Source organism: Armigeres subalbatus, chromosome 2 (assembly GCF_024139115.2).
Source record: "Armigeres subalbatus isolate Guangzhou_Male chromosome 2, GZ_Asu_2, whole genome shotgun sequence".
NCBI classification, from domain to species: Eukaryota; Metazoa; Arthropoda; class Insecta; order Diptera; family Culicidae; genus Armigeres; species Armigeres subalbatus.
In genome coordinates, this window is record NC_085140.1 from 403355447 (window position 1) to 403379346 (window position 23900).

A 23900-nucleotide genomic window follows, 5' to 3' on the forward strand; every position below is an offset into this window, starting at 1 on the left:
ACCAACATGTTTTATTGGCATTATGAATAACTTAATAGAATAAACCATACTGCTGAAATAATGTTCTAAAAAGTTATGCACAAATATGATATTTAGGGCTTATTCATACGAAACGTGCCCTAACTTGGGACCAAACCGTTTTTCGGATATTACATAATCCGGATAATTATAGAGATTTTCATAAAATGACTTATGTGTCCGGCACTGGGGGATCTCCCTCCTTAACGTGTTAGTTTAAGAATATATTCACTTATAATTTACAAGGTGATAACATTAAGAAAGATAAATTTAAAGAAAGGTATGGATTGTTTACAACTACTCACAAATTGTATTTCAATTAACGAATGGAATCTAAATATTTTTTTGCTCCACTTTTGTATAGACTTCAAAATTATACATTCCACATTAAACGCTTTATTGGGGCTTATCGGAAAAGGGTCACCCCTCGCTGTAGGCGGTCCCAATTTCCTATGAACAACACATTCCTAGACGAGGTTATTACTAAATCTGTCTGCGCCACTGCTTCTGCTTGCTACCATTTGAAAAAAGTTTCCCCTCATATGAGCTCATTTTACGACGCGATATTTGTGGAATTTTGGGTCTCCAGTCCGCATGATTCAACGCAAAAATTTCGCTGCCAAATCTCAACTCCGGGATCTTATCCACTGACTGAGTACTGGCTGGCTGACTGGCGCTACCGTATATGTTTTATGTCCATGATTATGTGATTTATTGACATTTCATGACCTGTTACCCGGGAGAGCAAGGAAAAAGTCCCACCGTTTGCGGGTAGTATTTAGTCTGTCTCGCTGCCAAAAACAAATACTCCATGATGACTCGGCCAGTAGACCAGCGCTGCCGTAAATCAAATTTATTAAATCCATAAAACAAAAATCTTTCTTTCAAAATCGCAACCCCGACAGCAGCTTTTCAGTAAGAATCTTTCATCAGCAGATTCGTCAGGACGTTGAGAATCGACGGAATGAGCGAGAATGCGAGAGCTTATCTCCTGACTGACGACCGACTGGCGGATGTTGGCCGGGCAAACTTCGCGAGCTCAAGCTCATGTAATGAATACAAATTTGTGAATTAAATTTCTGCGAGCTAGGCAACCTCCAGTCAGTGCCGCGCTGAACAACAAAAATCACATTAATCTCCGCTGGATTGGCTCCTACCTCGACGAAAGCTTCCTTCGTCGCCTGGTCAACTACCCGCTAAGAACGTTCGCCAGCTTGTACTATTCATCTTGTGTGCGTTTTCGCTGTCAGTTTCCCAGAAGATCGACGACCGCCGATAAGAAACGCTGCATTTATTTTGTTGTTTTGAGGAGGAAAACGACTCATGCAGGCCATCTCGTATTATAAACTACTCCACTATCCCAGTTTCCGCGCTGCTGTCATTGCATCAGATGAAAAGGTTTTCAGAACAGTTTCAACTTTCAGTCTTGATCAGTTTAGATTTGTTATGGGTGATTTTGTGCAAATTTTCTATCACACAGTGGCTAATTGATGCAATTTCTCAGAAGTTATCATAACCCACGAATTGTTGAATAAATTTCACGATTCATAAATAAGCAGTATACTTGGCACCACTGAACAGCAGCGTGCTGCTCACACAAACGGAAGACACATGAACCAAATCCCATTCAAAAATGTTCCAAAGAGGACCCTCCGGTCTGTCACATATGCGCTTAGATAGATCTAAATACGAGCAGGCTGCATGCAGTCAGCCTTCTCGGCGAGTGTATTGTGACATTCATACTCACGGTCACAATCGACAATCTGCTATCGATGGATGCCGATCTCGATATGGATGAACTCTGCTGATGGGCTGCTCGGTCGTCCCGAGATCAAGATAAGCGCGTTGCATCGTGTTTGGCCACTGAGAGCTCCGGTTCCGAGACAGACAGTGATTCGGAAGGGATTACGTTCGATGGAGATTGGGCGATTGGGAGGGCATGACATGTCCTGTTCAATTTCGACGGTCGGTTGAGCCATCTGGTGGTTTGCTTGGTCGCAAGAATTGGATTTTATTATTGTGACTGATAAACAATTTAAGAATGGCGCAGCTATTTAGGTATTGAAATTAGAAACGACATTTTAAATTCCTACTTGAAAGGCAATTACGGATAAATTTCAATCAAATAGGCAGAGAAGTGATTTATTTGTTGCTCTTGAAGATGCTCATCACGTTGTTGTGCCGTTGAGTTATTCTGTATGAAATCTATAAAAAAAATCCCGAATTTAAGTTCAAAAACGGAATTCTGATTGAATTGAGAAAATTTATAAAAGATTTTAGAATTCCGTTTTGCTCTATAGCAAATTAATTGATACTTTCCAATTACAAACATTCTCATACTAAAAGTGTTACATTTTCGAGTATCGAAATCACAAATGTGGCGCCATATGCTGACTCGAATCGTGTGACAAATTCAACATATCCAGCATTTTAGCCACAAAATTTAACAAATCGCTCACATACAACATGGCACCAAAAGAATTCAGCATCCTTGGTTGGCAGCGTGGCACAGAAATGGTTTTAATTGTCATACAAATTTGTTAACTCCCCGCTTCTTCAACTCAACTCTTCAACAGGCAACTCCCGTTGCTGAATGCTGTACTTTGCATACTGAGCTCAATACCGTGGTATGTCCCAATCCAATCCGTGTGGCAAAAGTGTGAGAATCAATTGCTTCATCTGGAAGCAGAGCAACTTCGGGACTTAACGTTGCGTACCAACATCTAAAAGCAAACATTCTCCCTCCACCGCTGCGTCCGTACATCCATCTCCGGATTGCACCACAGGTCGGAGCTCCGAAGCACTCGAGTTGGAAACATTCAAGGAATTTGTTTCATTAGCCCATTGCACTGGGCTATTTGAGCAAACTTTGTTGTCGCGGATGGCGGATGCGGCAGGGACGACCACGATGACCAGAGCTTCGAAACCATCGTCGAAAGTACGCGGTGTGGTGAGCAAAGGGAATATCATAAAAATAACTTTCGCAAAGTTCTCACGGCCTCCACACGGGTCTTTCGTCGCTGGAAAGGATTTGATTGGAGCAGTGAATTGAACTGGCCCCGGTCAGCATCATTGTGTCAGGTCCGAAGCAGGGATGGCTACAGGAGAATGACCCGAATGCCATCGTGTTGTGGTTGCGTATCTACTGCTCTGCGATGCCGGCCGGGAAGCTGGGCCCCGTTTCCAGTGGAAATAGCATGAAGCCTGAAAGGGCATTCAGAGTGGTTCAAATTTGCTTGGAATCTAGTGCAAGGTTTTGCACATCGAAACAATAATTATGATGAATAGTTTAGTTGGGCTGGTTGAAATGATTCGGGATGGCGTTCGCGGAATTCTTATTCTTGGAACCCGAGAGAAAATCAAACCGTAAATGGGTACAAGCGTGGGAACCTGCCACTGGAGGATTGCTCATGGGGAGAATTAATAAATCATGTAGCTTCCGATGACGATGTGTTTTTCTGGTCCATATATTTCTGATGTTCTGATCTATTTGATTATTAGGATCTAAATGCAGCTGTCTGATGTGCTTTAAAAGAAAGTTCTTGTCAAAAAATCGAATTGTTGAAGAACATAAATGATGGATAACAGTTCTCTTGATTCAAATTCATTCCAAAACACACACGAATATCTATTGGGTAAGATTTTCGCACATCATTTTGTCGCACTTAACTAAGAAAATAAACACAGGAAAAGGTATTTTTGGAAAATAGTTCCATTATACCCCGTTTTACTATTTTTGTTTTAGTGAGGGGTCGTACACTAAATACGGGAAGGAGAATTAATAAAAAGAAATGAAAAATGAAAAAGTGTTGAGTAGAGGTGTGCGCCGCTGCACCACGCTGCCGGCGATATTTTAACATCGACGCGCCGCCGAATACGCAGAATTTTCAGTGGAAGTTCCGAAGATTCATTGGAATTTCCGTAGAATTTCCTGAATAATCCCTACAAAAACACGTTGAAACTCCAGAGAATATTTCGTGAAGCTACCAATGATTTCCATCATCCATACAATTTCTTGTTGAAATTTTGAAAAACTTTCCTTTAAATCTAAAAAAAACTCACGTGGGAATTGTGCAAAATTTCCCGTTGAAATCCAAAAAAATCTGATTTTAATTGAATTTTTGAACGGAAAAGGGTTCGTTCGTTCGGAAGAAAATCATTTGGCCGAAGACATCTTCTTCTTCTTTATCATATTGACATTGCATCCCCCACTGGGACATGGCCACCTCGCAACTTAGTTTTCATTAAGCAGTTCCACAGTTGTTAACTGCGAGGTTTCTAACCGAGTTACCATTTTTGCATTCGTATATCGATGATACACTTATGTCGGGAAGTCGAAAAATTTTCCAAAGGCCGAAGACCACAATGCTGGAAGTTGTTTGGCCATATCTGTCGTTTGCCGGATTGGCCCATTGGGCAGAAGACTATCTAGCCTAAAGTTACTTGGCTGAAAATATCATTTTATCAAAAAGTTCATATAGCTAAAAAAATACGGTAGTCCGAATATGCCCTTTGGCCGAAATGGTCGTTTAGTAGAAAGCGCCATTTGGCCGAAATGGTCGTTCGGTTGAATTGATCATTTTGGATATTTTCACGGGAAGTTGTTCCAAATTTCTGCAGGAAAATATTCAGAATATCCTCGGAAAGTTCCTGTTGAGTTTCTGTTGAATATTCTTCGAAATTTATTTTAAAAAAATCCTTCACAATTATAGAAACATGTGACTGGTACACACTTAAAATTCTAAGTTTACCGATTGACGAAAATCCAACAGCCGAGATATTGGTAATAATTTCGACGAATTTCGGTAAAATTTTTTAACTTTAAACGAGTGATCGGCAATAAACTCGGCGTAAACTTTACCGAGTGATCGGCAATCGTTACCGAGATCTCGTCAAAAAATCAACTTTGCCGAGTTTCGGCAAAATATTGACGAAATTTCGGTAAAAAAATTACCGAATTTCAGTAAAAAATATTACCAAGATCTCGGCTGTTGGAAACTCGGCAAAAATTTTGCCGAGATCAACAAAATAATTAAAGTGTGTAGAAGGGATGCTATTGATAACATTGACTATCTCAATCTAGATTAATTAAGACGACTAGTTTTGTATAGCCTACGTTAAAATAGAAAATTCTTCAGAATATCTGCGGGAGACTCTCTGGAATTTCCACAAGAAATTCTTCGAAATTTCCACGGAAAATTCTTTTAAGTTCCCGTGAAAACTTGCTCGGAATTTATAAGGAATTTCTTTGGATTTCTATAGGAATTTCTCTACATAATCCTTAAGAATTTCTTGGGAAATTTCATTGGCTTAAGGTGATTATAGAATGAAACCAGAAATCGGTCATTTTGTAAACCACTTGCTTTTCCAATATTTTTTTCACGAGCACGAGATGAAAGAACCATAACGCGTATGTGGCTGAAATAATGGTAGATCGTTTGCTTAGTTATGCTGAACAATCATGATTTGAGTTTTGGCACTGAACAAAAACTATTACGCCAGATTTGGGCTTTTGGAAATGTATGCAGATAAACGTGTGGTGAATTAGAAATTCACCACGTGCTTCATTCTATAATCACCTTAAAACGACAGACGGCCGAGCTGTTAATTTGGCTGAAAAAGCTGTTTGCCCTAACAGGTCGTCTGGCCGAAACGGTCGTTTGGCCATTTGGCCGAAAAATTTTAATTTAGTCAAATGTCAATTACTGAACGGATAACATGGTCAAAAATGGCCACTTCTTTGGGAAAATCGAATAACCATTGAACAAAATTCCGTAACCTGTCTACATTTAAGTCGATACTGACATTTAAGCCAAAAGACATCAAGCCAAATTCCATTTAGCCGAGACGAACTGAAAGTTTATCTGAAACTGTAATCAGTTCCAAAAAGGTTTTCGCGAAAAAGTAGTTTGCCTTAACTGTCATTTGATTAAAAATGCCATTCGGCCGAAAAAGTCGTTTGACCGAATAGATCCATTGATCAAAAATGCAATTGGGTAAGAAAAATCCATTTGGCCCAAAAATGTCGTTTCTTCAAAACAACCACTTTGGCCAAATGGAATTTGCTACGAAAAGTGTCATTCGGCTGAATTGATCATTTTCCCAAAAAGTTGTTTAGCCAAAAAGGTCATTTGGCAGAAAATGCCGTTTGGCCGCAAGGGCTGTCCAAATTACCATTCCTACCAAACGGCATTATCGGTTAAATGATCTTTTCGCTCTAACGATTTTTTTTCGATCAAATTACCAGATCGCATCGGTAGAATGTTGCATCAGCTATTGGGAGAACCATCCATCGTTCACACCTCGAAAATCGGACGACTGCGGTGGGCCGGGCACGTAGCCAGAATGTCGAACAGTAATCCGGTGAAAATGGTTCTCGACAACGATCCGACGGGAACAAGAAGGCGAGGTGCACAGCGAGCAAGGTGGATCGATCAGGTGGAGGACGATTTGCGGACCCTCCGCAGACTGCGTGGTTAGCGACGTGCAGCCATGGACCGAGCTGAATGGAGGAGACTTTTATGTGCAGCACAGGCCTTAGTCTGGTAATAGATAAATAAATAAATCGGTAGACTGTTCCTGTTGGCTATGTTGGCTATAATAATAAAATATCTATTTGGTGTTCGGTGGCTCATACTGAGTGTTGGCTCAGAGAGCGGTACAGTGTAGCAAGGGCAGAAGAGAAACGAATCCACCACAGAAAAAAAGGCAACACGAAGAGAGTGTGATAATTGATGCGTAGGAGAAAAAGCATGGATATAAACAATATGCGGAGGTTTTACGCAACTGTCAATGGCGCGAGGCATAAAAGTGCGCCAGTGCGCGCCATGTACAATGACCGAGAGGGGAATTTGCTGACAGACAAGACTATGGGGGCAGGCAGGTGGAAGGAGCACTTCGAGGATTTATTGAACGGTGAAAATTAAGGTGTATTAAGGAGCAGGATGGACATATTCGGCGACGATCAGGCCGTGGAGCCACCAACGTTAAACGAACTAAAGAAGGCTCTAAACGAGCTGAAAAACAGTAAAGCTGCTGGGATGGACGAGATTCCAGTCAAGCTTCTCAAACACGGAATTGAGCTGCATCAATCAATTCACCACATTATCCAGAAAATATGAAAGAATGAAGAACTGCCTGCCGGCTGCACTATTGGGAAAAGGGTGGCCATTAATCGAAAAATTTACTATCTCCAATTTGTCTAATTTATATATCATATGAAAGCATATACCCTAGATAAGAGAATCGGAAAATATTGAAGCGCTGTGTTTATTCAGTCAAAAGATATGGGCTAGCGAAGTGAAAAAAACTGGTGAAACTAAAGCATCATTCCTTACTTTGATTTGTATGACTTCATAACTTTTCTCCAAACATAATGTTTTATACACCATTTCAAAGCTTAAAACTTCAGCTTTTTGATAGTTTGGTTTGCTTTGCACGCATAGATTAATATCAAAGAGTTGTAGAAAAACCGTCTAAGACGAATTCCACTAAACGAGCTTAATATATTTTTCTGGAGTTGTAGAAGAAAAACTTTAATTATCACAATTCTTCGCTATAAAATGGTCCCGCAACCCTAATGTCCCCAAATTTCCCCTCATCAGTAAATGGGGGATTGAAATATAACCCTAGTACCACCTTTTAGTAAGTGATTTGCTTGCGCATATTTGCGCGTTTACGAGAACGCTCCAATCAAAGTTTTTTTGAAAATTGTGGCTTTTATTCTCTATACCTCGTAATGATTGGAAAATGAACAACATTATCACTAGAAATATGATTGTTTGCTATTTTATACATGCTGTATTGGAAGCAAAAAAAAAATTGCCCCAAAAAAAATTAAAAATAAATGTTTTTTTTTTCATTGGTGGCATTTTTTGAAGGGTTAACGATGGCCCTTAAAGGGTTGAAAAAGGTTCTTATATATTCCTTTATATTCCTTCACATAATATATGTTGCATAGAAACAGTTTTCATTGAAAAACTATTTTTGGCCGCCCATTTGTATGAGAATTCCCCATAGTGGGCTGGTTGGATAGCCTCATATGCCCGATCCATAAGAAAGGGCACGAACTAGAGTGTGCCAATTACAGAGAGATCAGTCTTCTGAACTCGGGGTACAAAATCCTGTCGCGTATCCCGTTTAACAGACTGAGACCGCTTAAGGAGTCCCTCGCCGGTGAAGACCAGACAGGTTTCCGTGAGGGCCGATGAACGACGGATCAGATGTTTAGTCTGCGGATGGTCCTTAATAAATTCCGGGAGTACACCTTGCAAACACCATCTGTTCATTGATTTCAAATCAGCGTACGATTCAGTGAAAATAAATGAGCTGTGGCACATAAGGTCCGAACATGGTTTTCCGGCGAAACTGATAAGACTGATACGTGCAACGCTGAATGGCTCAAAATCAAGTATTCTGATTGCAGACGAAATGTAAACCTCGAATTTATTTACCTTGGAACGCTTGTGACATGTGACAATGACGTTTCCCGTGAAGTGAAAAGACGTATTGCTGTTGCGTAACCAGCTTAGGTCCCGCAACATGCAGACGGAGACGAAATTTGCTTTATACAAAACTCTGATTCTACCAGTTGCCCTTTATGGACATGAAGTAGGACGTTAAAAGAGGCGGACCGGAGAGCGTTCGGAGTTTTCGATCGAAAAGTGCGGACAATTCTCGGAGGGAAACTAGGAAATGGTGTGTGGCGCAGACGCATGAATCATGAGCTGTATCAAGTATACAAAGAATAAAATATTGTGAATCGTATAAAACATGGCAGACTTCAGGGGACTGGTCAGTTAGTGCGAAAACAATATTTAACAGAGGCAACGAACACGCTGGCTGCACGCGGTGGAACCGGACCTGGGGATCCTGAACGTTCAGGGAATCTGGAGGAACATCGCCTAAGACCGACGATCATGGAGCTCTACAATACGCCCAGCATAGGTGTATCGACGCTATAGCCAACCAGGTAACAGGTAAGCTCATGCGCATGTATTGCGCTTTGCTCCGGTCGAAATAATCGGTCGGTCGCGATCTCCAAAAGTTTGCAGTAGCCATCGAATAAGTAAGTGCAATATGTGTTTTGGTCATCGCGAAAAAGATAAAAAATATATTAGGTGTTACCAGACGAACCAGCCTTGGGCTGAAAGTCTCGCTATACAGCAAAAAAAAAAAAAGTTTTCGATAAATCAATCAAAAGCCGAATCATGTTAGTTAAAATCATTGAGTAAAAAGAATGTCATGGTCGTATTGCTTATCAGAGTGAATCCAGATCCTACGATGACTTCCGACTAACTGATAATCCTTTCTGTGTTTTTTGTGGAGACGCAGAGATAAAAACGGTCTCAAATAACAAAAGCCAACTACTAATATTTCTTCTCTCTTCCTAACTGACTACAAGGACGTAATCGGCGCCGGTATTGATTGTTAGAACATTTGTGTCACTGCAACTTGCATACTGAGAAGATATGTGTAATCAGTCAAAGCTAAGCAAATTACCAGTTCGGCCGTATTTTTCTTTTAGTCAATGAAATTTGCAAAGAATTTCTTATGGGCAATACATTAGTTGTAGAAAACTACTACATGTTTACGTTTCAGTTAACAGCGAGTCCCGTTGGATAACTGCAACGCATTCTAGACGTCAAACGGTTGTCAATGTCAGATGTGTAATAGAAATGCACTTGATCGTGCAGCGCAATGCAGCTATCATGGAATGTGACGTCGTTTTGACGCAACTATTGAATTGCAGTTAAAAAATATTGCATTTCAATGACTTGTAGTTATCGGACGTCTATTGTACAAAGAATTTCTCGTGGAAATCCAAACAAATTCCTTAAAAATCGCGAGCAAATTTCGGTTGAAAACCAAAGAATTTTTTTTATTGAAATCTACATTTCAAACAAACTTCCGCTGAAATTCTAAAAAAAAAATTGTTGAAATTCCTGAGAATTTCCCCTGAAAACTCCATAGAGTCTTCTGCGGATATTCTGAAAAATTTTCTGTTTTAACGTTGACCATGCCCAGTGATGGGAAATGTCAACAAAAAATGTCATTAGATTGCTAATACCTATTTGCTTATAACCCCTTCAGAAGCAATTTACAATTCAGATTTTTTGACTAACATGTAATACTCAAATGATCCTAGAACATTTTCAAACATACAATTGTAAGCCATGAGGGGCAAATTAAGAAAATGTCACGGAATGTTATGACACTAATTATTAGCCGCCCATTTCAGATATAGAAAAATGACCTATAAGAAAAAGTTATAGGGACTTTCAAGGGCTACATGTTTATGTAAAGAACACAATTGTAAACAACTTGTGAAAAAAATTATTAGAAAATTAGTCCCATGACATCGAAATGACATTACCCGTCACTGGCCATGCCAAGTTAGCCGTCATTATCAGAGCCCGAAACAAGATCAATCACTCACTAATTGATTTTCTTTCCGACCACACAAAACAGAAATAAACACGTGGATCTCGCGAAGCTTTTGCGTCCGATACGAAACAAGATCAATCGTGAAATAATTGTATTTCTTCACGACCGCACAAAACAGAACTAAATTCTGAAGCCCCTTTTGACAAATCTGGGACTACATTGGACATTTTTAAACAAGAATTATAACGTAAATTACTATAAAATTGCCATTATCATCATTCGGGTGTTCTGTTGTTAGATAGATAACTTTCTGTTTCAAATTTGGTAACTTTTTCGGGTATTTTTAAAAACTAACTTTTTCAGACATTAAAAAATTCAAAATAGCTCCCGAAGTCAGAATAGGGCCCGCACTATGGTGTCCGGATCCGCGTGCTATACGACACACTTTTAATCCCAAACTCCGTTTAGCTAAAAATGTCATTTAGCCAAAAAGAATTGTTTGGTCGAACATGTCAATGGACCGAAAATGTCATTTAGCATAAATGGACATACGGCCGAATGTGTCGTTTGGCCGAACTGGTCATATGGCCAGAAGTGTTATTTGCTTAACGGAACACATTGCTCAAAATGTCGACTCGTTCGGCCAAACGACTCTTTCGGCAAAATGACCAGTTCGGCCAAACGAGATTTTCGGCCGTATGTCCATTTCTGCCAAATGATTTAAGGCCAGATGGGCTTCGACCTAATGGTTTGTTCGGCTAAATTACCTATTCAGTAAAACAAATTGCGGTCTTGTGGTCTTCGGTCAAATGATTCTTTAAACTATCAAAAACAAGTTGACATGGACATAGTATTTTTTTTTATTTTCATGAAAATTCACCGGTATTTCCAACGAAAATAAACCTTTACTTATAATTTTTACAGAAATCCACTTGGGATTTTGAGGGCATTATTTTTGGAATTTCAAATTGGATTCAAAGTATTTCAACAGAAGTTCTTCTTAGTTTTTACGGAAAATTTCCGAAGAAATCATACACCCAACCAGCAACCGTTAGATTTTCTATATAAGAACCTACCAATACCTGTATGTATAAGAACTGGGCATATGCGAAATTGTTAGATTCTCGCCGTTTCTGGCGAATCACAAAGATTCTACTCTACTTTGACCTGATCTTGCTCATGCGACCTGATCTATGCGAGAAATGCTTTGAAGTAGCACGACCCAGACAACCAGAATGCATGCATAATAGAATTGTTTTTCTGTTATGCGATGCCTATGCACACAAATTTCATCGCTTACCAGTCGCGAAAACGCTTTTTGCGTACAAAAGTGGAGGCGATATATGTGTATTTGTTATCCGACGTTGAACGGCAGTGTATGCGATACCCAGACAACCACACATTGCATAAGAATGGACGATTAAAATCGTTTACCGATCCAAATTTCATCAAAATCGCATTGTGGTGCGAAGCTCATCAGTTTATTTATAAACTTTCCCGCACAGTAGGCTATTTTGCGAGTTTATTCCAGCTTCATATGTTGACATCGCATATTCCTGCAAACAAACTCAAACGAAATCGGATTATCTGTCAAACAGAGTTTGTTATCACAAACTGCATCGCAATGTATAACGAACAAACTCGCATAAAAATCGTGCATATCGCATACACTGCCGTTCAACGTCGGATAACAAATACACATATATCGCCTCCACTTTTGTACGCAAAAAGCGTTTTCGCGACTGGTAAGCGATGAAATTTGTGTGGATAGGCATCGCATAACAGAAAAACAATTCTATTATGCATGCATTCTGGTTGTCTGGGTATGCACGATTTTTATGCGAGTTTGTTCGTTATACATTGCGATGCAGTTTGTGATAACAAACTCTGTTTGTCAGATAATCCGATTTCGTTTGAGTTTGTTTGCAGGAATATGCGATGTCAACATATGAAGCTGGAATAAACTCGCAAAATAGCCTACTGTGCGGGAAAGTTTATAAATAAACTGATGAGCTTCGCACCACAATGCGATTTTGATGAAATTTGGATCGGTAAACGATTTTAATCGTCCATTCTTATGCGATGTGTGGTTGTCTGGGGAGGCCAATTATGTGCTTCTTTAACCGAAATACACGAATCTGTTTCACAAAACTTAGTGGAAGAATCAATAGAAAAAGCGAGCCTATGGGATGGCAATCGAAGTCAACATATGATGCAAATCATAGATCATGCAACGTTTACAATGAATTTCGGCTTGGTTGGATACAGCAATTTATGTCGCTGTGTCAAATAGCCACACATATGAGCAAGTGCTTTTCTGAAAATTGGTGCAGATCAGAATAACTGCTGTGTTTTTGAGTTCGTACTCATAACATGGTTTGCAGAATAAGAATTAGGTATACCAATTGCAGCTTTGTTTGCTTTTGTTTTTTGCTCCTTCTGTTAATGTTGCAGAAGTGTCTTACAAGCAATGACATATCAATGAATCATGCAATGAACACATTTGAACCGTTTGTTTGAGAAACTGCATATGTGACATTTTTGGCCAAAATGAGATTTTCATATATTCTGAATCCTCGTCCAAAAATACGTATTCTGGCAAAAAATACGAAAAAAAAATTGTTCGGAAATGTATGAAGAATTTTTCGTTTGTTTGAGAAACTACATATGTACACACACTTTGAAGAGCAATTATGAAGTACTGCTTGCAGTTTTTAAACTAGAAGTTTCTCAGGATGTTGAGTTTTGCCAAAAATTATTGATCTGTATCGAAGAAATCAAAAAAATCGCTGCCGATTTGTTCAAAAACAGTTTTTTGTTCACTTGTCATAAGACGAGTTTGTACAATCCCATTCAATTCCACCACTTAATTGTACCTTGACAGATACTGAGGACGACCTTACTATTGAGGTCGAAATACGACATTCCACTATTCCACATTCCACTAAAAAGCTCAAAATAATTTTCTTAAGTTTTTTGTTGTTTTCTCGGGATTGTGAAAAATGGATATATGCAGTTTCTCAATCAAATGATTCATTTGGCAAGTCGAGCAAGCTATTATCTCTTCTCTGAAATCCTGATTTTGATCCAAGCATGGTGCACCATCAGTACAAACTCCTCTAACTTTTTCCCACTGCTTGCCAAAAACTATTCTTTCAAATCTCCGGATTCTGAGTAAACCTAATAAATAGATATTTGTACAAAAGAAATAATAATACATATTTTATTACATGAGAACGTTTTCATGATAGTCGAACCACAAAAAAAAATAATTCATTGTATTCATTGTGCCCCTCTAGGGCGTCGCGGACCACCAGTTGGGAAACTGGTGTAATCTGTTGTAGCCCAGTTTTTTCTGCTCTTAGAATAATTATAATGAATAATTATAATAAATTATTGATCAAATTTCATAAGACTAAACAATAATAAAATATGTCTCTGTATCTCCCGTTCGGTAGAATTCTCTGCATGCCGGATGTCCGTGCCACATGTCGCACGGTACCGGGCTTGACGCGCGAACAACTGGAACTATGCTACCGGGCGAGCGATGTGACGGCCGCGGCCATCGAGGGTCTGGAGCTGGGCGTCCGCGAGTGTCAGCATCAGTTTCAGTGGCACCGGTGGAACTGCTCGTCGCTGAGTACCAAGAGTCGAAATCCGCACACTTCCAGCATGCTGAAACGAGGTAAGAACCGACGCGACGCGCACAGTATTCCAGTTACTGGCCTACCATTTCTGAACAGGAGGGGATTATTATAAATTAGACACATAGAATCGACTTCGTTCTGGGTGGCAACAACGGAGCAAAACCAGGACCACACCCGGCGATGATGACTGGAAAGGTCAGTTCATTAGGTGGCATGTCTGAAATTTATTTCTCACCTTTCGCAGCCCCTGCCGAGGTCCGGACCGACCGACAGACAGATGACGATGATGATGTCTTATTCGTTACTATTCCGGGGCTCAATAATATGCGCCTGCGGCCTAAGTACGCGTGACTAATGTCTGTTTCTTCGGTGTCTATAATTTCCTAGCGTTGCGTTCGGTTGGGATATCCCGCCAGAGTGAGAAAACTGGAAACAAGATGACACTTCCAGTTGAGGCAATTATTTTCGGAAAAGGAAGATATATTTCAATTTTTATGGTTATTTACATTCTTCGTAGTCTTCTAGTTTTGGAATCAACAAAAAAGAACGCAAAGTTATTTTAAGAATGACAATAAAAAGACGAATGACACTAATCGGCTTCGAAGCTCAAAGGTAGATTGCATTTTTACAATTTTGGCATTTAGAATTTAATTGTAATTTATTTTGTTCCAAAAATTTAAATTATTCAAATTATTATTATTTTTGTCACTTGCATCATGAATTGTTATTGGAAAATTTCCTATTAGCTATAGAAAGGTTCTGATGTTTCATAATTTCGTTAATTCTAGGAACTTTTTTCAAATGGGCGTACATGATTCTGAGCTTGATTTTTGGAACGGCAACTGTGCTCATTAATTAAACTGTTTTGGTGAACTTACGTGCCTAACAGGAAGAATAGATTCCGATCTATCTGGTAGTACTGTTAGCTGAACGAAATATGCTGAATTGAGAGAGTATTAGCCATTTCAAATTTCAAGGTCAAACACAGTTACGCCTATTTGAAAAAAGTTCCTAGAATTTATATATCGAAACTGAGACGCAGGCTTGCCTGTTCTGACGACTATTCGCAATTAAAAAAGAAGAGTGTGACCATTTTAAAAGAAATATATTAGCATATTACCCAGCATCGTTTATTTTAGATGGAAGTATGCAATTGTGAAATATTTTATTTTAAATAGGTGTTATTTGTTTTTCATTAAAAAAATATTGTTCCATATACCTAATAACTGAATGTTAGATTATTGATCAATATTCTTAGTTATGGTACGTTCATCTACATTCATGTTTGCGTCTTGCATCCTTCGATCGGTGTGACCACACCATACATTCCCTGGCGAACGAATTGACCCTTTAGCCAAATAAGCTCAGTAGCGCCGCGCCGTCATGGAATTGTTACGTCACACGTTGCACATCAAAGCAAGTGTGCCTATAAGTGTATTCAAATAAATTCATTTGAATGAGTCTCAAACGGAGGATTTCGTCAGCTTACGTCGTCGAAGGCGAACAGCACTACTGAATGGCATTGCTGCTCCAGTCCCATTGACTGACTTGACGAGTCTCGTTCTACGGGTAGAGGGACCCGGTTGACTGCTTGCTTGGCAGGCATCCGATCCCAACCAAACAAACCATTCGATTGTTTCACGCGGCTACCAGTTTTATGGGGTGCATAATTTCTGTAGCATCTGAATTGAGCTCAAGAGTCCCCCCCGGATGGAGTCACCCTGGCATCAATCGTACGCTAGAGTAGGGCTTCGTGTCGTCCGTCTTGTTGTCACCGGGCTTTCCACGGCCAGTGCAGACGTCGTCGACGACGACGACGACGGACTGATGGATGGACGAATGACTTAACCGCGACAACCCAGCGACATTGTGAACCGTTGTCGAATTGATCGATTGCCTACCGAATGCAAAGAAGAGAAATGTTGCAAGCGGGAAATGCATCAATTCGTCTGCAGGCGGTTTTGGTATTCATATAAGGGGAATTAGGGCGATTCAGATTTATTGGGGGAATGTTACAAGGTTACAACACAAATGGATAGAATGTGATCTAACATTTTTTCATAGTGCACTTGAATTTAAAATTTATTAAAATAGATTTAGTTTTCAACTTATTTTCACATTTCATTCAATAAAAATAAATTATTTTAATGAAAATATGTTGGATCGTAATCTGTCTACTTCATAATTAATACTCAGATTTACTGGATCTAATACCGTAATGATTTCTTAAATTAAATAACCTGCCATAAATTGAAATAATAAATAATTTCAATTATGAAGAAATCGCCTCGCGAATAAAAATACTGGGCTTTTTTTACTATCACGATCGTTTCCTGGATAGTTTCGAAGCTGTAGAGACACTCATTCGTATAATGTTTGGTAGTTGGCATGCTACCACACGGCAGTATTCCAGAAGGTGGGATTCATCCAGGTGCGACTGGTCCTAACTATCTACATACTTATTAAACAGATGATTGACTCCTTGTGCTTCAATCTTAAATCTCCCTGGAAATACATTTTAGTACTCCTCTAACCTTCATGAGTCGATATTGAAGGAACCATCGACTCATGGAAATATACACGTAAAAATATTTAATGTTGTTTATTATTAAAATTTCTAATACTTTTTTGCCAAAGCAGGCGCCTAATGATATGTATAAGAAACAACTTATACATCGCATTAGTCACATACATTCCGAAACTTATACTTTTCATTAGCTTGTGAATGTTATTAGCTTTTTGATATGGGATCATTTATTAGGTAGCGTAATGAAGAGTATAAGTATTTTCGAATGGTTTTTTGCCAACACATAGAAGGGTATTTTTTTACGTGTAGAGTTGCGGAACAGAAAATTCCAGGAAATTATTCTGGAGGAACCATCATAGTAACCCAGGAAATATATTTTATTGTGGCATTATCCGCATCCATGGGTCGATATCGAGTCATAGCACGGTATATAGACAACAAGATAGGCTCGTAAGAAATTTTCTGTCTTCAATGTTCTTTTGCCTGAGCTCTTTGACTCCCTAGTTTGTGCATCAGTAAGCACAAAGTTTTTGGGCCCTTTTGCTCTCTTTCTCGTGCCATTCAACACCACTTACTTCTAGAGCTATTCAGCTCTCAACGTGGCGCTACCGATGCAGGCAATCCCCGACGAGAGATCCATTTTACACTTATAGAATATACCAAATATAAAAATTCATAAACAATTCAACTCCCGCCTCGATCCAGGCTTCTCAGATAGTTTCCGGCAATGGATCAAGTCTATTCCGACAGAAAACTCGATCGCGGAAGCTTGTCCAAAACCGACAGTTGAGTGCCAAGGTCGATTCAAAGATCGCAGACCGTGTACCGCAAGGTAGCAATCAAGTACCACGCGCTGTTCGTTCTTTTCTTCAACGATACTACTTTGGGTCTCGATGAATGTTTCAAATTGGTGTACGCTGATGACATGAAGTTTTACATTGTTGTACGAACGTTGAATGGTTGCCACGTTCTACAGACATCGTTATCTCTATTTACCAGGCTATTGACATCCTATTGTTTAGCCCATCACCAGATCGTAGCCAGGATGTCCCGAGCTATATTTTTTTTTTCATACTGCGTTTCAATGATGACAGCGGGCTATGTCTATTGATGATGATGACACCACGCTTGTCACCGGCTCGCTATTTACCGACTGGTGCCATACCCAACAAACAATTTAAGCTGAATAAGCTAGACTTTTTTTAAGCTTGCCCTGAACCGATTTACTTGCAACAAGTTGCATTCAACGTGAAATCCAGTCCCATTATTTCCTATTGAAAATAGGCCGGACTGGATTATGGGATCGGAAGTTATGGCCATAATACTATTTTTATGCCCAAAACACGCGTAACCTTCCTAGTGCATTTCGACCCACATACACCAAAACAACGCTGTAATTTTATAACGCAACGAGATAAAAATCTGGAAAATTTCTGACTGTTCCTATCCTTTGGAAACTAAGATTCCCTAAAAAAAATCAGCTTCAAGCGACATCTAGGAGAGGCGCCACATAAAAAGGTGACACATTGTGCATTGCAATCCATTTGGACCCAAGATTTCATCACCTTCACGAAAACTCAAATTTCAATCAATTTTCGATGTTTAGGCACTAAACGAAAGCTGTATGTTTCTGACCATGTGGTGATTTATTCAAATTGACCCCTCTAGTTCCCAGGGAACCTATACTAAATATGTACTGTTTGAGCTTCTCAATTTGACATCTAATTTTCGAGCTTCGTGTTGTGAAACATAAAAACTGTATTTGCTATTTTGTATAACCCATTTTCCCTCAAGCGGTCATTGGAAAGCTTGGAAGATTCGGAACATCCATGAAAGTGGCCAATTCCAAAAGTTTATACCAGAGCTTCGTGATTTTTTCGTAACCATTTATTCTGACAAATTGTGGGTGCAATGAATAGTGAAAGTCTTCTGTGACATCCAAATGCTTAAGAAACGGTCCTCCGGGAGATCTAGTACATCCGTAAAAGTGGCCATTTCCAAAAGTTTGTCTCAAGGCATCGCGATTTTTTTTCAAAACCACCCTGACGAATCGTGTATGCAATCAATAATTAAATTCTCCTGTGACCCCCGAATTCACCCAAAATGGTACTCCAGAAGATCCGGAATATCCGTAAAAGAAGCCAATTTCAAAAGGAATTTACGGAGGAACTTCTGGATAAATTACCGGAAAAACTTCAGGTGGAGTTCACGGAGAAACTTCCGGATGAATACTTGGAGGAATGCCTTTAGGAACATTACTTAAGGAACTTCTGGAGCAATTTGCGGAGAAACTTCCGGATGAATTCTCGGAAGAACTTCTAGAGGAATGCCTTCATGAGCTCCTGGATGAACTACCGGAGAAAGTTCTGGAAGAGCTTCCAGAGGAGCTTCTGGAGAAGGATGTTCCGGTTATTACGAAGGATTTTTTATTATTGATAAGAAAATTGTTTTGAGCTTTTAGTGGAATGTCTTTACTTGACATAAGACGAGTTTATACAATTCCATTTCATTCAACCACATGATTGCACTTTTGACAGATAAATACGTATTTAGACCGCAGCACACAGCACATCAAGGGGTATCATTCATACATCAAGGGGTATCAACATTTTGATTAATTCTAAAGTGAGATCATTTTTTTCAGAATTGAAAAGTTGTCAGAAATAATGTACAGAAAAACTTTGTCAAAGCGATGTTCTGGAATGATTTTTTGGAATCGGCCACTTTCATGGATGTTCCGAATCTTCCAGAGGACCGTTTCGGAAGCATTTGCGAGTCGCAGATGACTTACACAATTGATTGCACATACATTTCGCCGGTATGATAGGTTATGAAGAAATCGCGAAGCTCTGGGATCTATTTTTGAAATTGGCCACTTTTACGTATACTCCGAATCTTCCGAAGCACCGTTTCGGGAACATTTGGTCTCAAACCACCTTCACTATTGATTACATTCACAATTCACCGGTATGGATGGTTTCGAAAAAAAACAGGGACGGGGACGATTGACATTTCTTTTTATCCAGCTTTTTACGCTAGCCATAAATTCGGTCAGGGGTGATGCGACTATGATTGGCGCTGTGTACATTTTTATACTACCATCTTAGTAGCCTCAAATTTTGTTTCGCAACCTGTCAAATATTTTAACAGACCTGATGCTCTTCACGAATCGATGTAAAATATTATAATAATATAAACAATAATAATTCTCGCGCTTAGTTTCATAGAGCCGTAACTGTATTGATCGATTTCTCTTAATCGATTTTATATTTTGTTAATAACTCAATGGCTTCAAAAGCTACAACTGTGATTACTCATTCTGGTGCAAGATACAATCACCCTTTATCACACCAAACCATTAAATCATCGACTTATTAGCGCAATTCGGTACAATAATAAAAAGGAAACTTCGACGAAGAGAAATCAATCTATACAGTTACGCCCCTATGAATTCATTTCATTTATTTAGTTAACATCTAAACAGATAACACTGAATCAACAATTTGACGCCACAATGTACGATTCGAGGCCGCATCTCTCCATCCTCGGATACGCCCCACGCTCGCCAAGTCGTTTTGCACCTGGTCTGCCCATCTCGCTCGCTGCGCTCCACGCCGTCTCGTACCTGCCGGATCAGAAGCGAACACCATCTTTGCAGGGTTGCTGTCCGGCATTCTTGCAATATGTCCTGCCCATCGTACCCTTCCGGCTTTAGCTACCTTCTGGATACTGGGTTCGCCGTAGAGCTGGGCGAGCTCATGGTTCATTCTTCGCCGCCACACACCGTCTTCTTGCACACCGCCAAAGATGGTCCTAAGCACCCGTCTCTCGAATACTCCGAGTGCTTGCAAGTCCTTCTCGAGCATTGTCCATGTTTCATGTCCGTAGAGGACAACCGGTCTTATAAGCGTCTTGTACATGACACATTTGATGCGGTGGCGAATCTTTTTCGACCGCAGTTTCTTCTGGAGCCCGTAGTAGGCCCGACTTCCACAGATGATGCGCCTTCGTATTTCACGACTAACGTTGTTGTCAGCCGTTAGCAAGGATCCGAGGTAGACGAATTCCTCGACCACCTCGAAGGTATCCCCGTCTATCGTAACACTGCTCCCCAGGCGGGCCCTGTCGCGCTCGGTTCCGCCCACAAGCATGTACTTTGTTTTTGACGCATTCACCACCAGTCCAACTTTTGTTGCTTCCGTTTCAGGCGGGTGTACAGTTCTGCCACCTTTGCAAATGTTCGGCCGACAATGTCCATGTCATCCGCGAAGCAAATAAATTGACTGGATCTGTTGAAAATCGTACCCCGGCTGTTACACCCGGCTCTCCGCATGACACCTTCTAGCGCAATGTTGAACAACAGGCACGAAAGTCCATCACCTTGTCTTAGTCCCCGGCGCGATTCGAACGAACTGGAGTGTTCGCCCGAAATCTTCACACAGTTTTGCACACCATCCACCGTTGCTTTGATCAGTCTGGTAAGCTTCCCAGGGAAGCTGTTCTCGTCCATAATTTTCCATAGCTCTACGCGGTCTATACTGTCGTATGCCGCCTTGAAATCAACGAACAGATGGTGCGTTGGGACCTGGTATTCACGGCATTTTTGAAGGATTTGCCGTACAGTAAAGATCTGGTCCATTGTCGAGCGGCCGTCAACGAAGCCGGCTTGAAAACTTCCCACGAACTATCACTTTGTAGGCGGCATTAAGGATGGTGATCGCTCGAAAGTTCTCACACTCCAGTTTGTCGCCTTTCTTGTAGATGGGGCATATAGCCCCTTCCTTCCACTCCTCCGGTAGCTGTTCGGTTTCCCAGATTCTGACTATCAGTTTCTGCAGGCAAGTGGCCAGCTTTTCCGGGCCCATCTTGATGAGCTCAGCTCCGATACCATCCTTACCAGCTGCTTTATTGGTATTTAGCTGTTGAATGGCATCCTTAACTTCCCTCAAGGTGGGGGCTGGTTGGCTTCCATCGTCCGCTGAACTGACGTAGTCATCTCCTCCGCTGCCTTAACTTTCACTGCCTGTACTCTCAGCGCCATTCAGATGTTCCTCGTAGTGCTGCTTCCACCTTTCGATCACCACACGTTCGTCCGTCAAGATGCTCCCATCCTTATCCCGGCACATTTCGGCTCGCGGCACGAAGCCTTTGCGGGATGCGTTGAGCTTCTGATAGAACTTGCGTGTATCTTGAGAACGGCACAGCTGTTCCATCTCCTCGCACTCCGCTTCTTCCAGGCGGCGTTTCTTCTCCTGGAAAAGGCGGGTCTGCTGTCTCCGCTTCCGTCTATAACGTTCCACATTCTGCCGGGTACCTTGCTGCAGCGCGACCGCCCGCGCTGCGTCCTTCTCCTCCAGAATTTGTCTGCACTCTTCGTCGAACCAATCGTTCCGTCGACTTCGACCCATATACCCGACGTTGTTCTCCGCTGCGTCGTTAATGGCTGCTTTGACTGTATTCCAACAGTCCTCAAGAGGGGCTCCATCGAGCTCACCCTCTTCCGGCAACGCTGTCTCGAGATGCTGCGCGTATGCAGTGGCGACATCAGGTTGCTTCAGTCGCTCTAGGTCGTACCGCGGCGGTCGTCGGTACCGAACATTGTTGATGACGGATAGTTTTGGGCGCAGTTTAACCATCACCAGATAGTGGTCAGAGTCGATGTTAGCGCCACGATATGTCCTGACGTCGATAATGTCGGAGAAGTGCCGTCCATCAATCAGAACGTGGTCGATTTGTGATTCTGTCTGCAGTGGTGATCTCCAGGTGTACCGATACGGGAGGCTGTGTTGGAAGTAGGTGCTGCGAATGGCCATATTCTTGGAGGCGGCGAAATCAATTAGTCGTAGGCCGTTTTCGTTCGTCAGCCGGTGAGCGCTGAACTTTCCAATAGTCGGTCTAAACTCCTGCTCTTGGCCAACCTGAGCGCTCAAATCTCCTATGATGATTTTGACGTCGTGAGTTGGGCAGCTGTCGTACTCACGTTCCAGCTGCGCGTAGAATGCGTCCTTATCATCATCAGTGCTTCCGGAGTGTGGGCTATGGACGTTGATTATGCTGAAGTTGAAGAACCGGCCTTTGATCCTCAACCTGCACATTCTTCCATTGATCGGCCACCACCCGATCACGCGCCTTTGCATATCGCCCATCACTATGAAAGCTGTTTCCAGCTCGTGTGTGTTGCCGCAGCTCTGGTAGATGGTATGATTACCTCTAAACGTTCGCACCATTGATCCCTTCCAACAAACCTCCTGCAGCGCTACGATGCCGAATCCACGGTCCTTGAGCACATCGGCGAGTATGCGTGTGCTCCCGATGAAGTTGAGAGATTTGCAGTTCCACGAACCGAGTTGCCAATCGCTAGTCCTTTTTCGTCGCAGTGGTCTTCGCCGATGGTTCCGGTCCGTACTCTCTTGTTGATTGTTCGTTGCTTATGATTTTTAAAGGCTGGCTTGCAGGGCCTGACACCAAACCCCCTAAATTTCCGGAGGACCATTCCTCCTTATTTCCGGTGGACCATGGTGCACAGTTTCACTTAGAGTCCCTCGCTGGCACTCGGACGATGATCAGCCGCCCCTAACATGGAGAACAGACGCTGTTGTGAGCCGATCCTGACATGGAGAACAGACGCTCAATAAGATTTGCACCTCCGAAGAGGAGCAACCCCCCCCCCCCCCCTTCCCTGTCAGCATACGACCATAGTTCCCACCGGGGTTGATTACCCGATCTTCCCTAAGGTTGCTCGTATCCCGGCCAGCACCGCGGGGAGGTAGGGATAGGAGTTGCTGGGTAAGAGGCTAAGGACCGCGAGATGGGGTCTATTTTATTCCTTCAGGTACGCGAAGTACCAATGGTACGCTTTACCCAGCATTTGCCGTGCCTATGAAACTAAGCGCAAAAAATGTTTATTTTAGTTTTCTTCAAGTCATTCTATTTCAAATATGATAGCCCAAAATATCTGCAAATATATTGCTTTTCGGATCAGTTGTCTCGTTGATAATCCAAGCGATTCTGGAAACTCCGAGTTACATCATACGTCATCGGACATTAGAGTCTGCGAAACATTAAACCGTTGCAGCTTATAAATATATTTCATTACTTCAATTTCTACTACATATTTATTAATTTGTTAACGTTGAAACGAATGATCCATACCGTAGTGTAACGATCGGGGGATCTTCTGACGGGATGAATAAATACTGCGCACACCAAAAGTTAGATTAATTCACTCACTCTTTATTCCGCTCTTTTACTTGCTCCTTAAGCACAGCTACTCACGATGAGCCACACTTCATAACTGACTCCATCAGTCATTGGCCTACTGT

General features: G+C 41.3%; 1 protein-coding gene across 2 annotated transcripts in view; it reads left to right on the top strand.

Annotated features, from left to right (window-relative positions):
• Nucleotides 1-23900, top strand: part of LOC134213328 (protein Wnt-10a) — an 85079-nt gene that overhangs the window by 30660 nt on the left and 30519 nt on the right. For both annotated transcript variants that reach the window (XM_062692307.1, XM_062692309.1), the window contains exon 3: nt 13863-14089. In XM_062692307.1, the coding sequence (XP_062548291.1) occupies nt 13863-14089 (227 nt within the window). The remainder of the gene's footprint in view (nt 1-13862; nt 14090-23900) is intronic.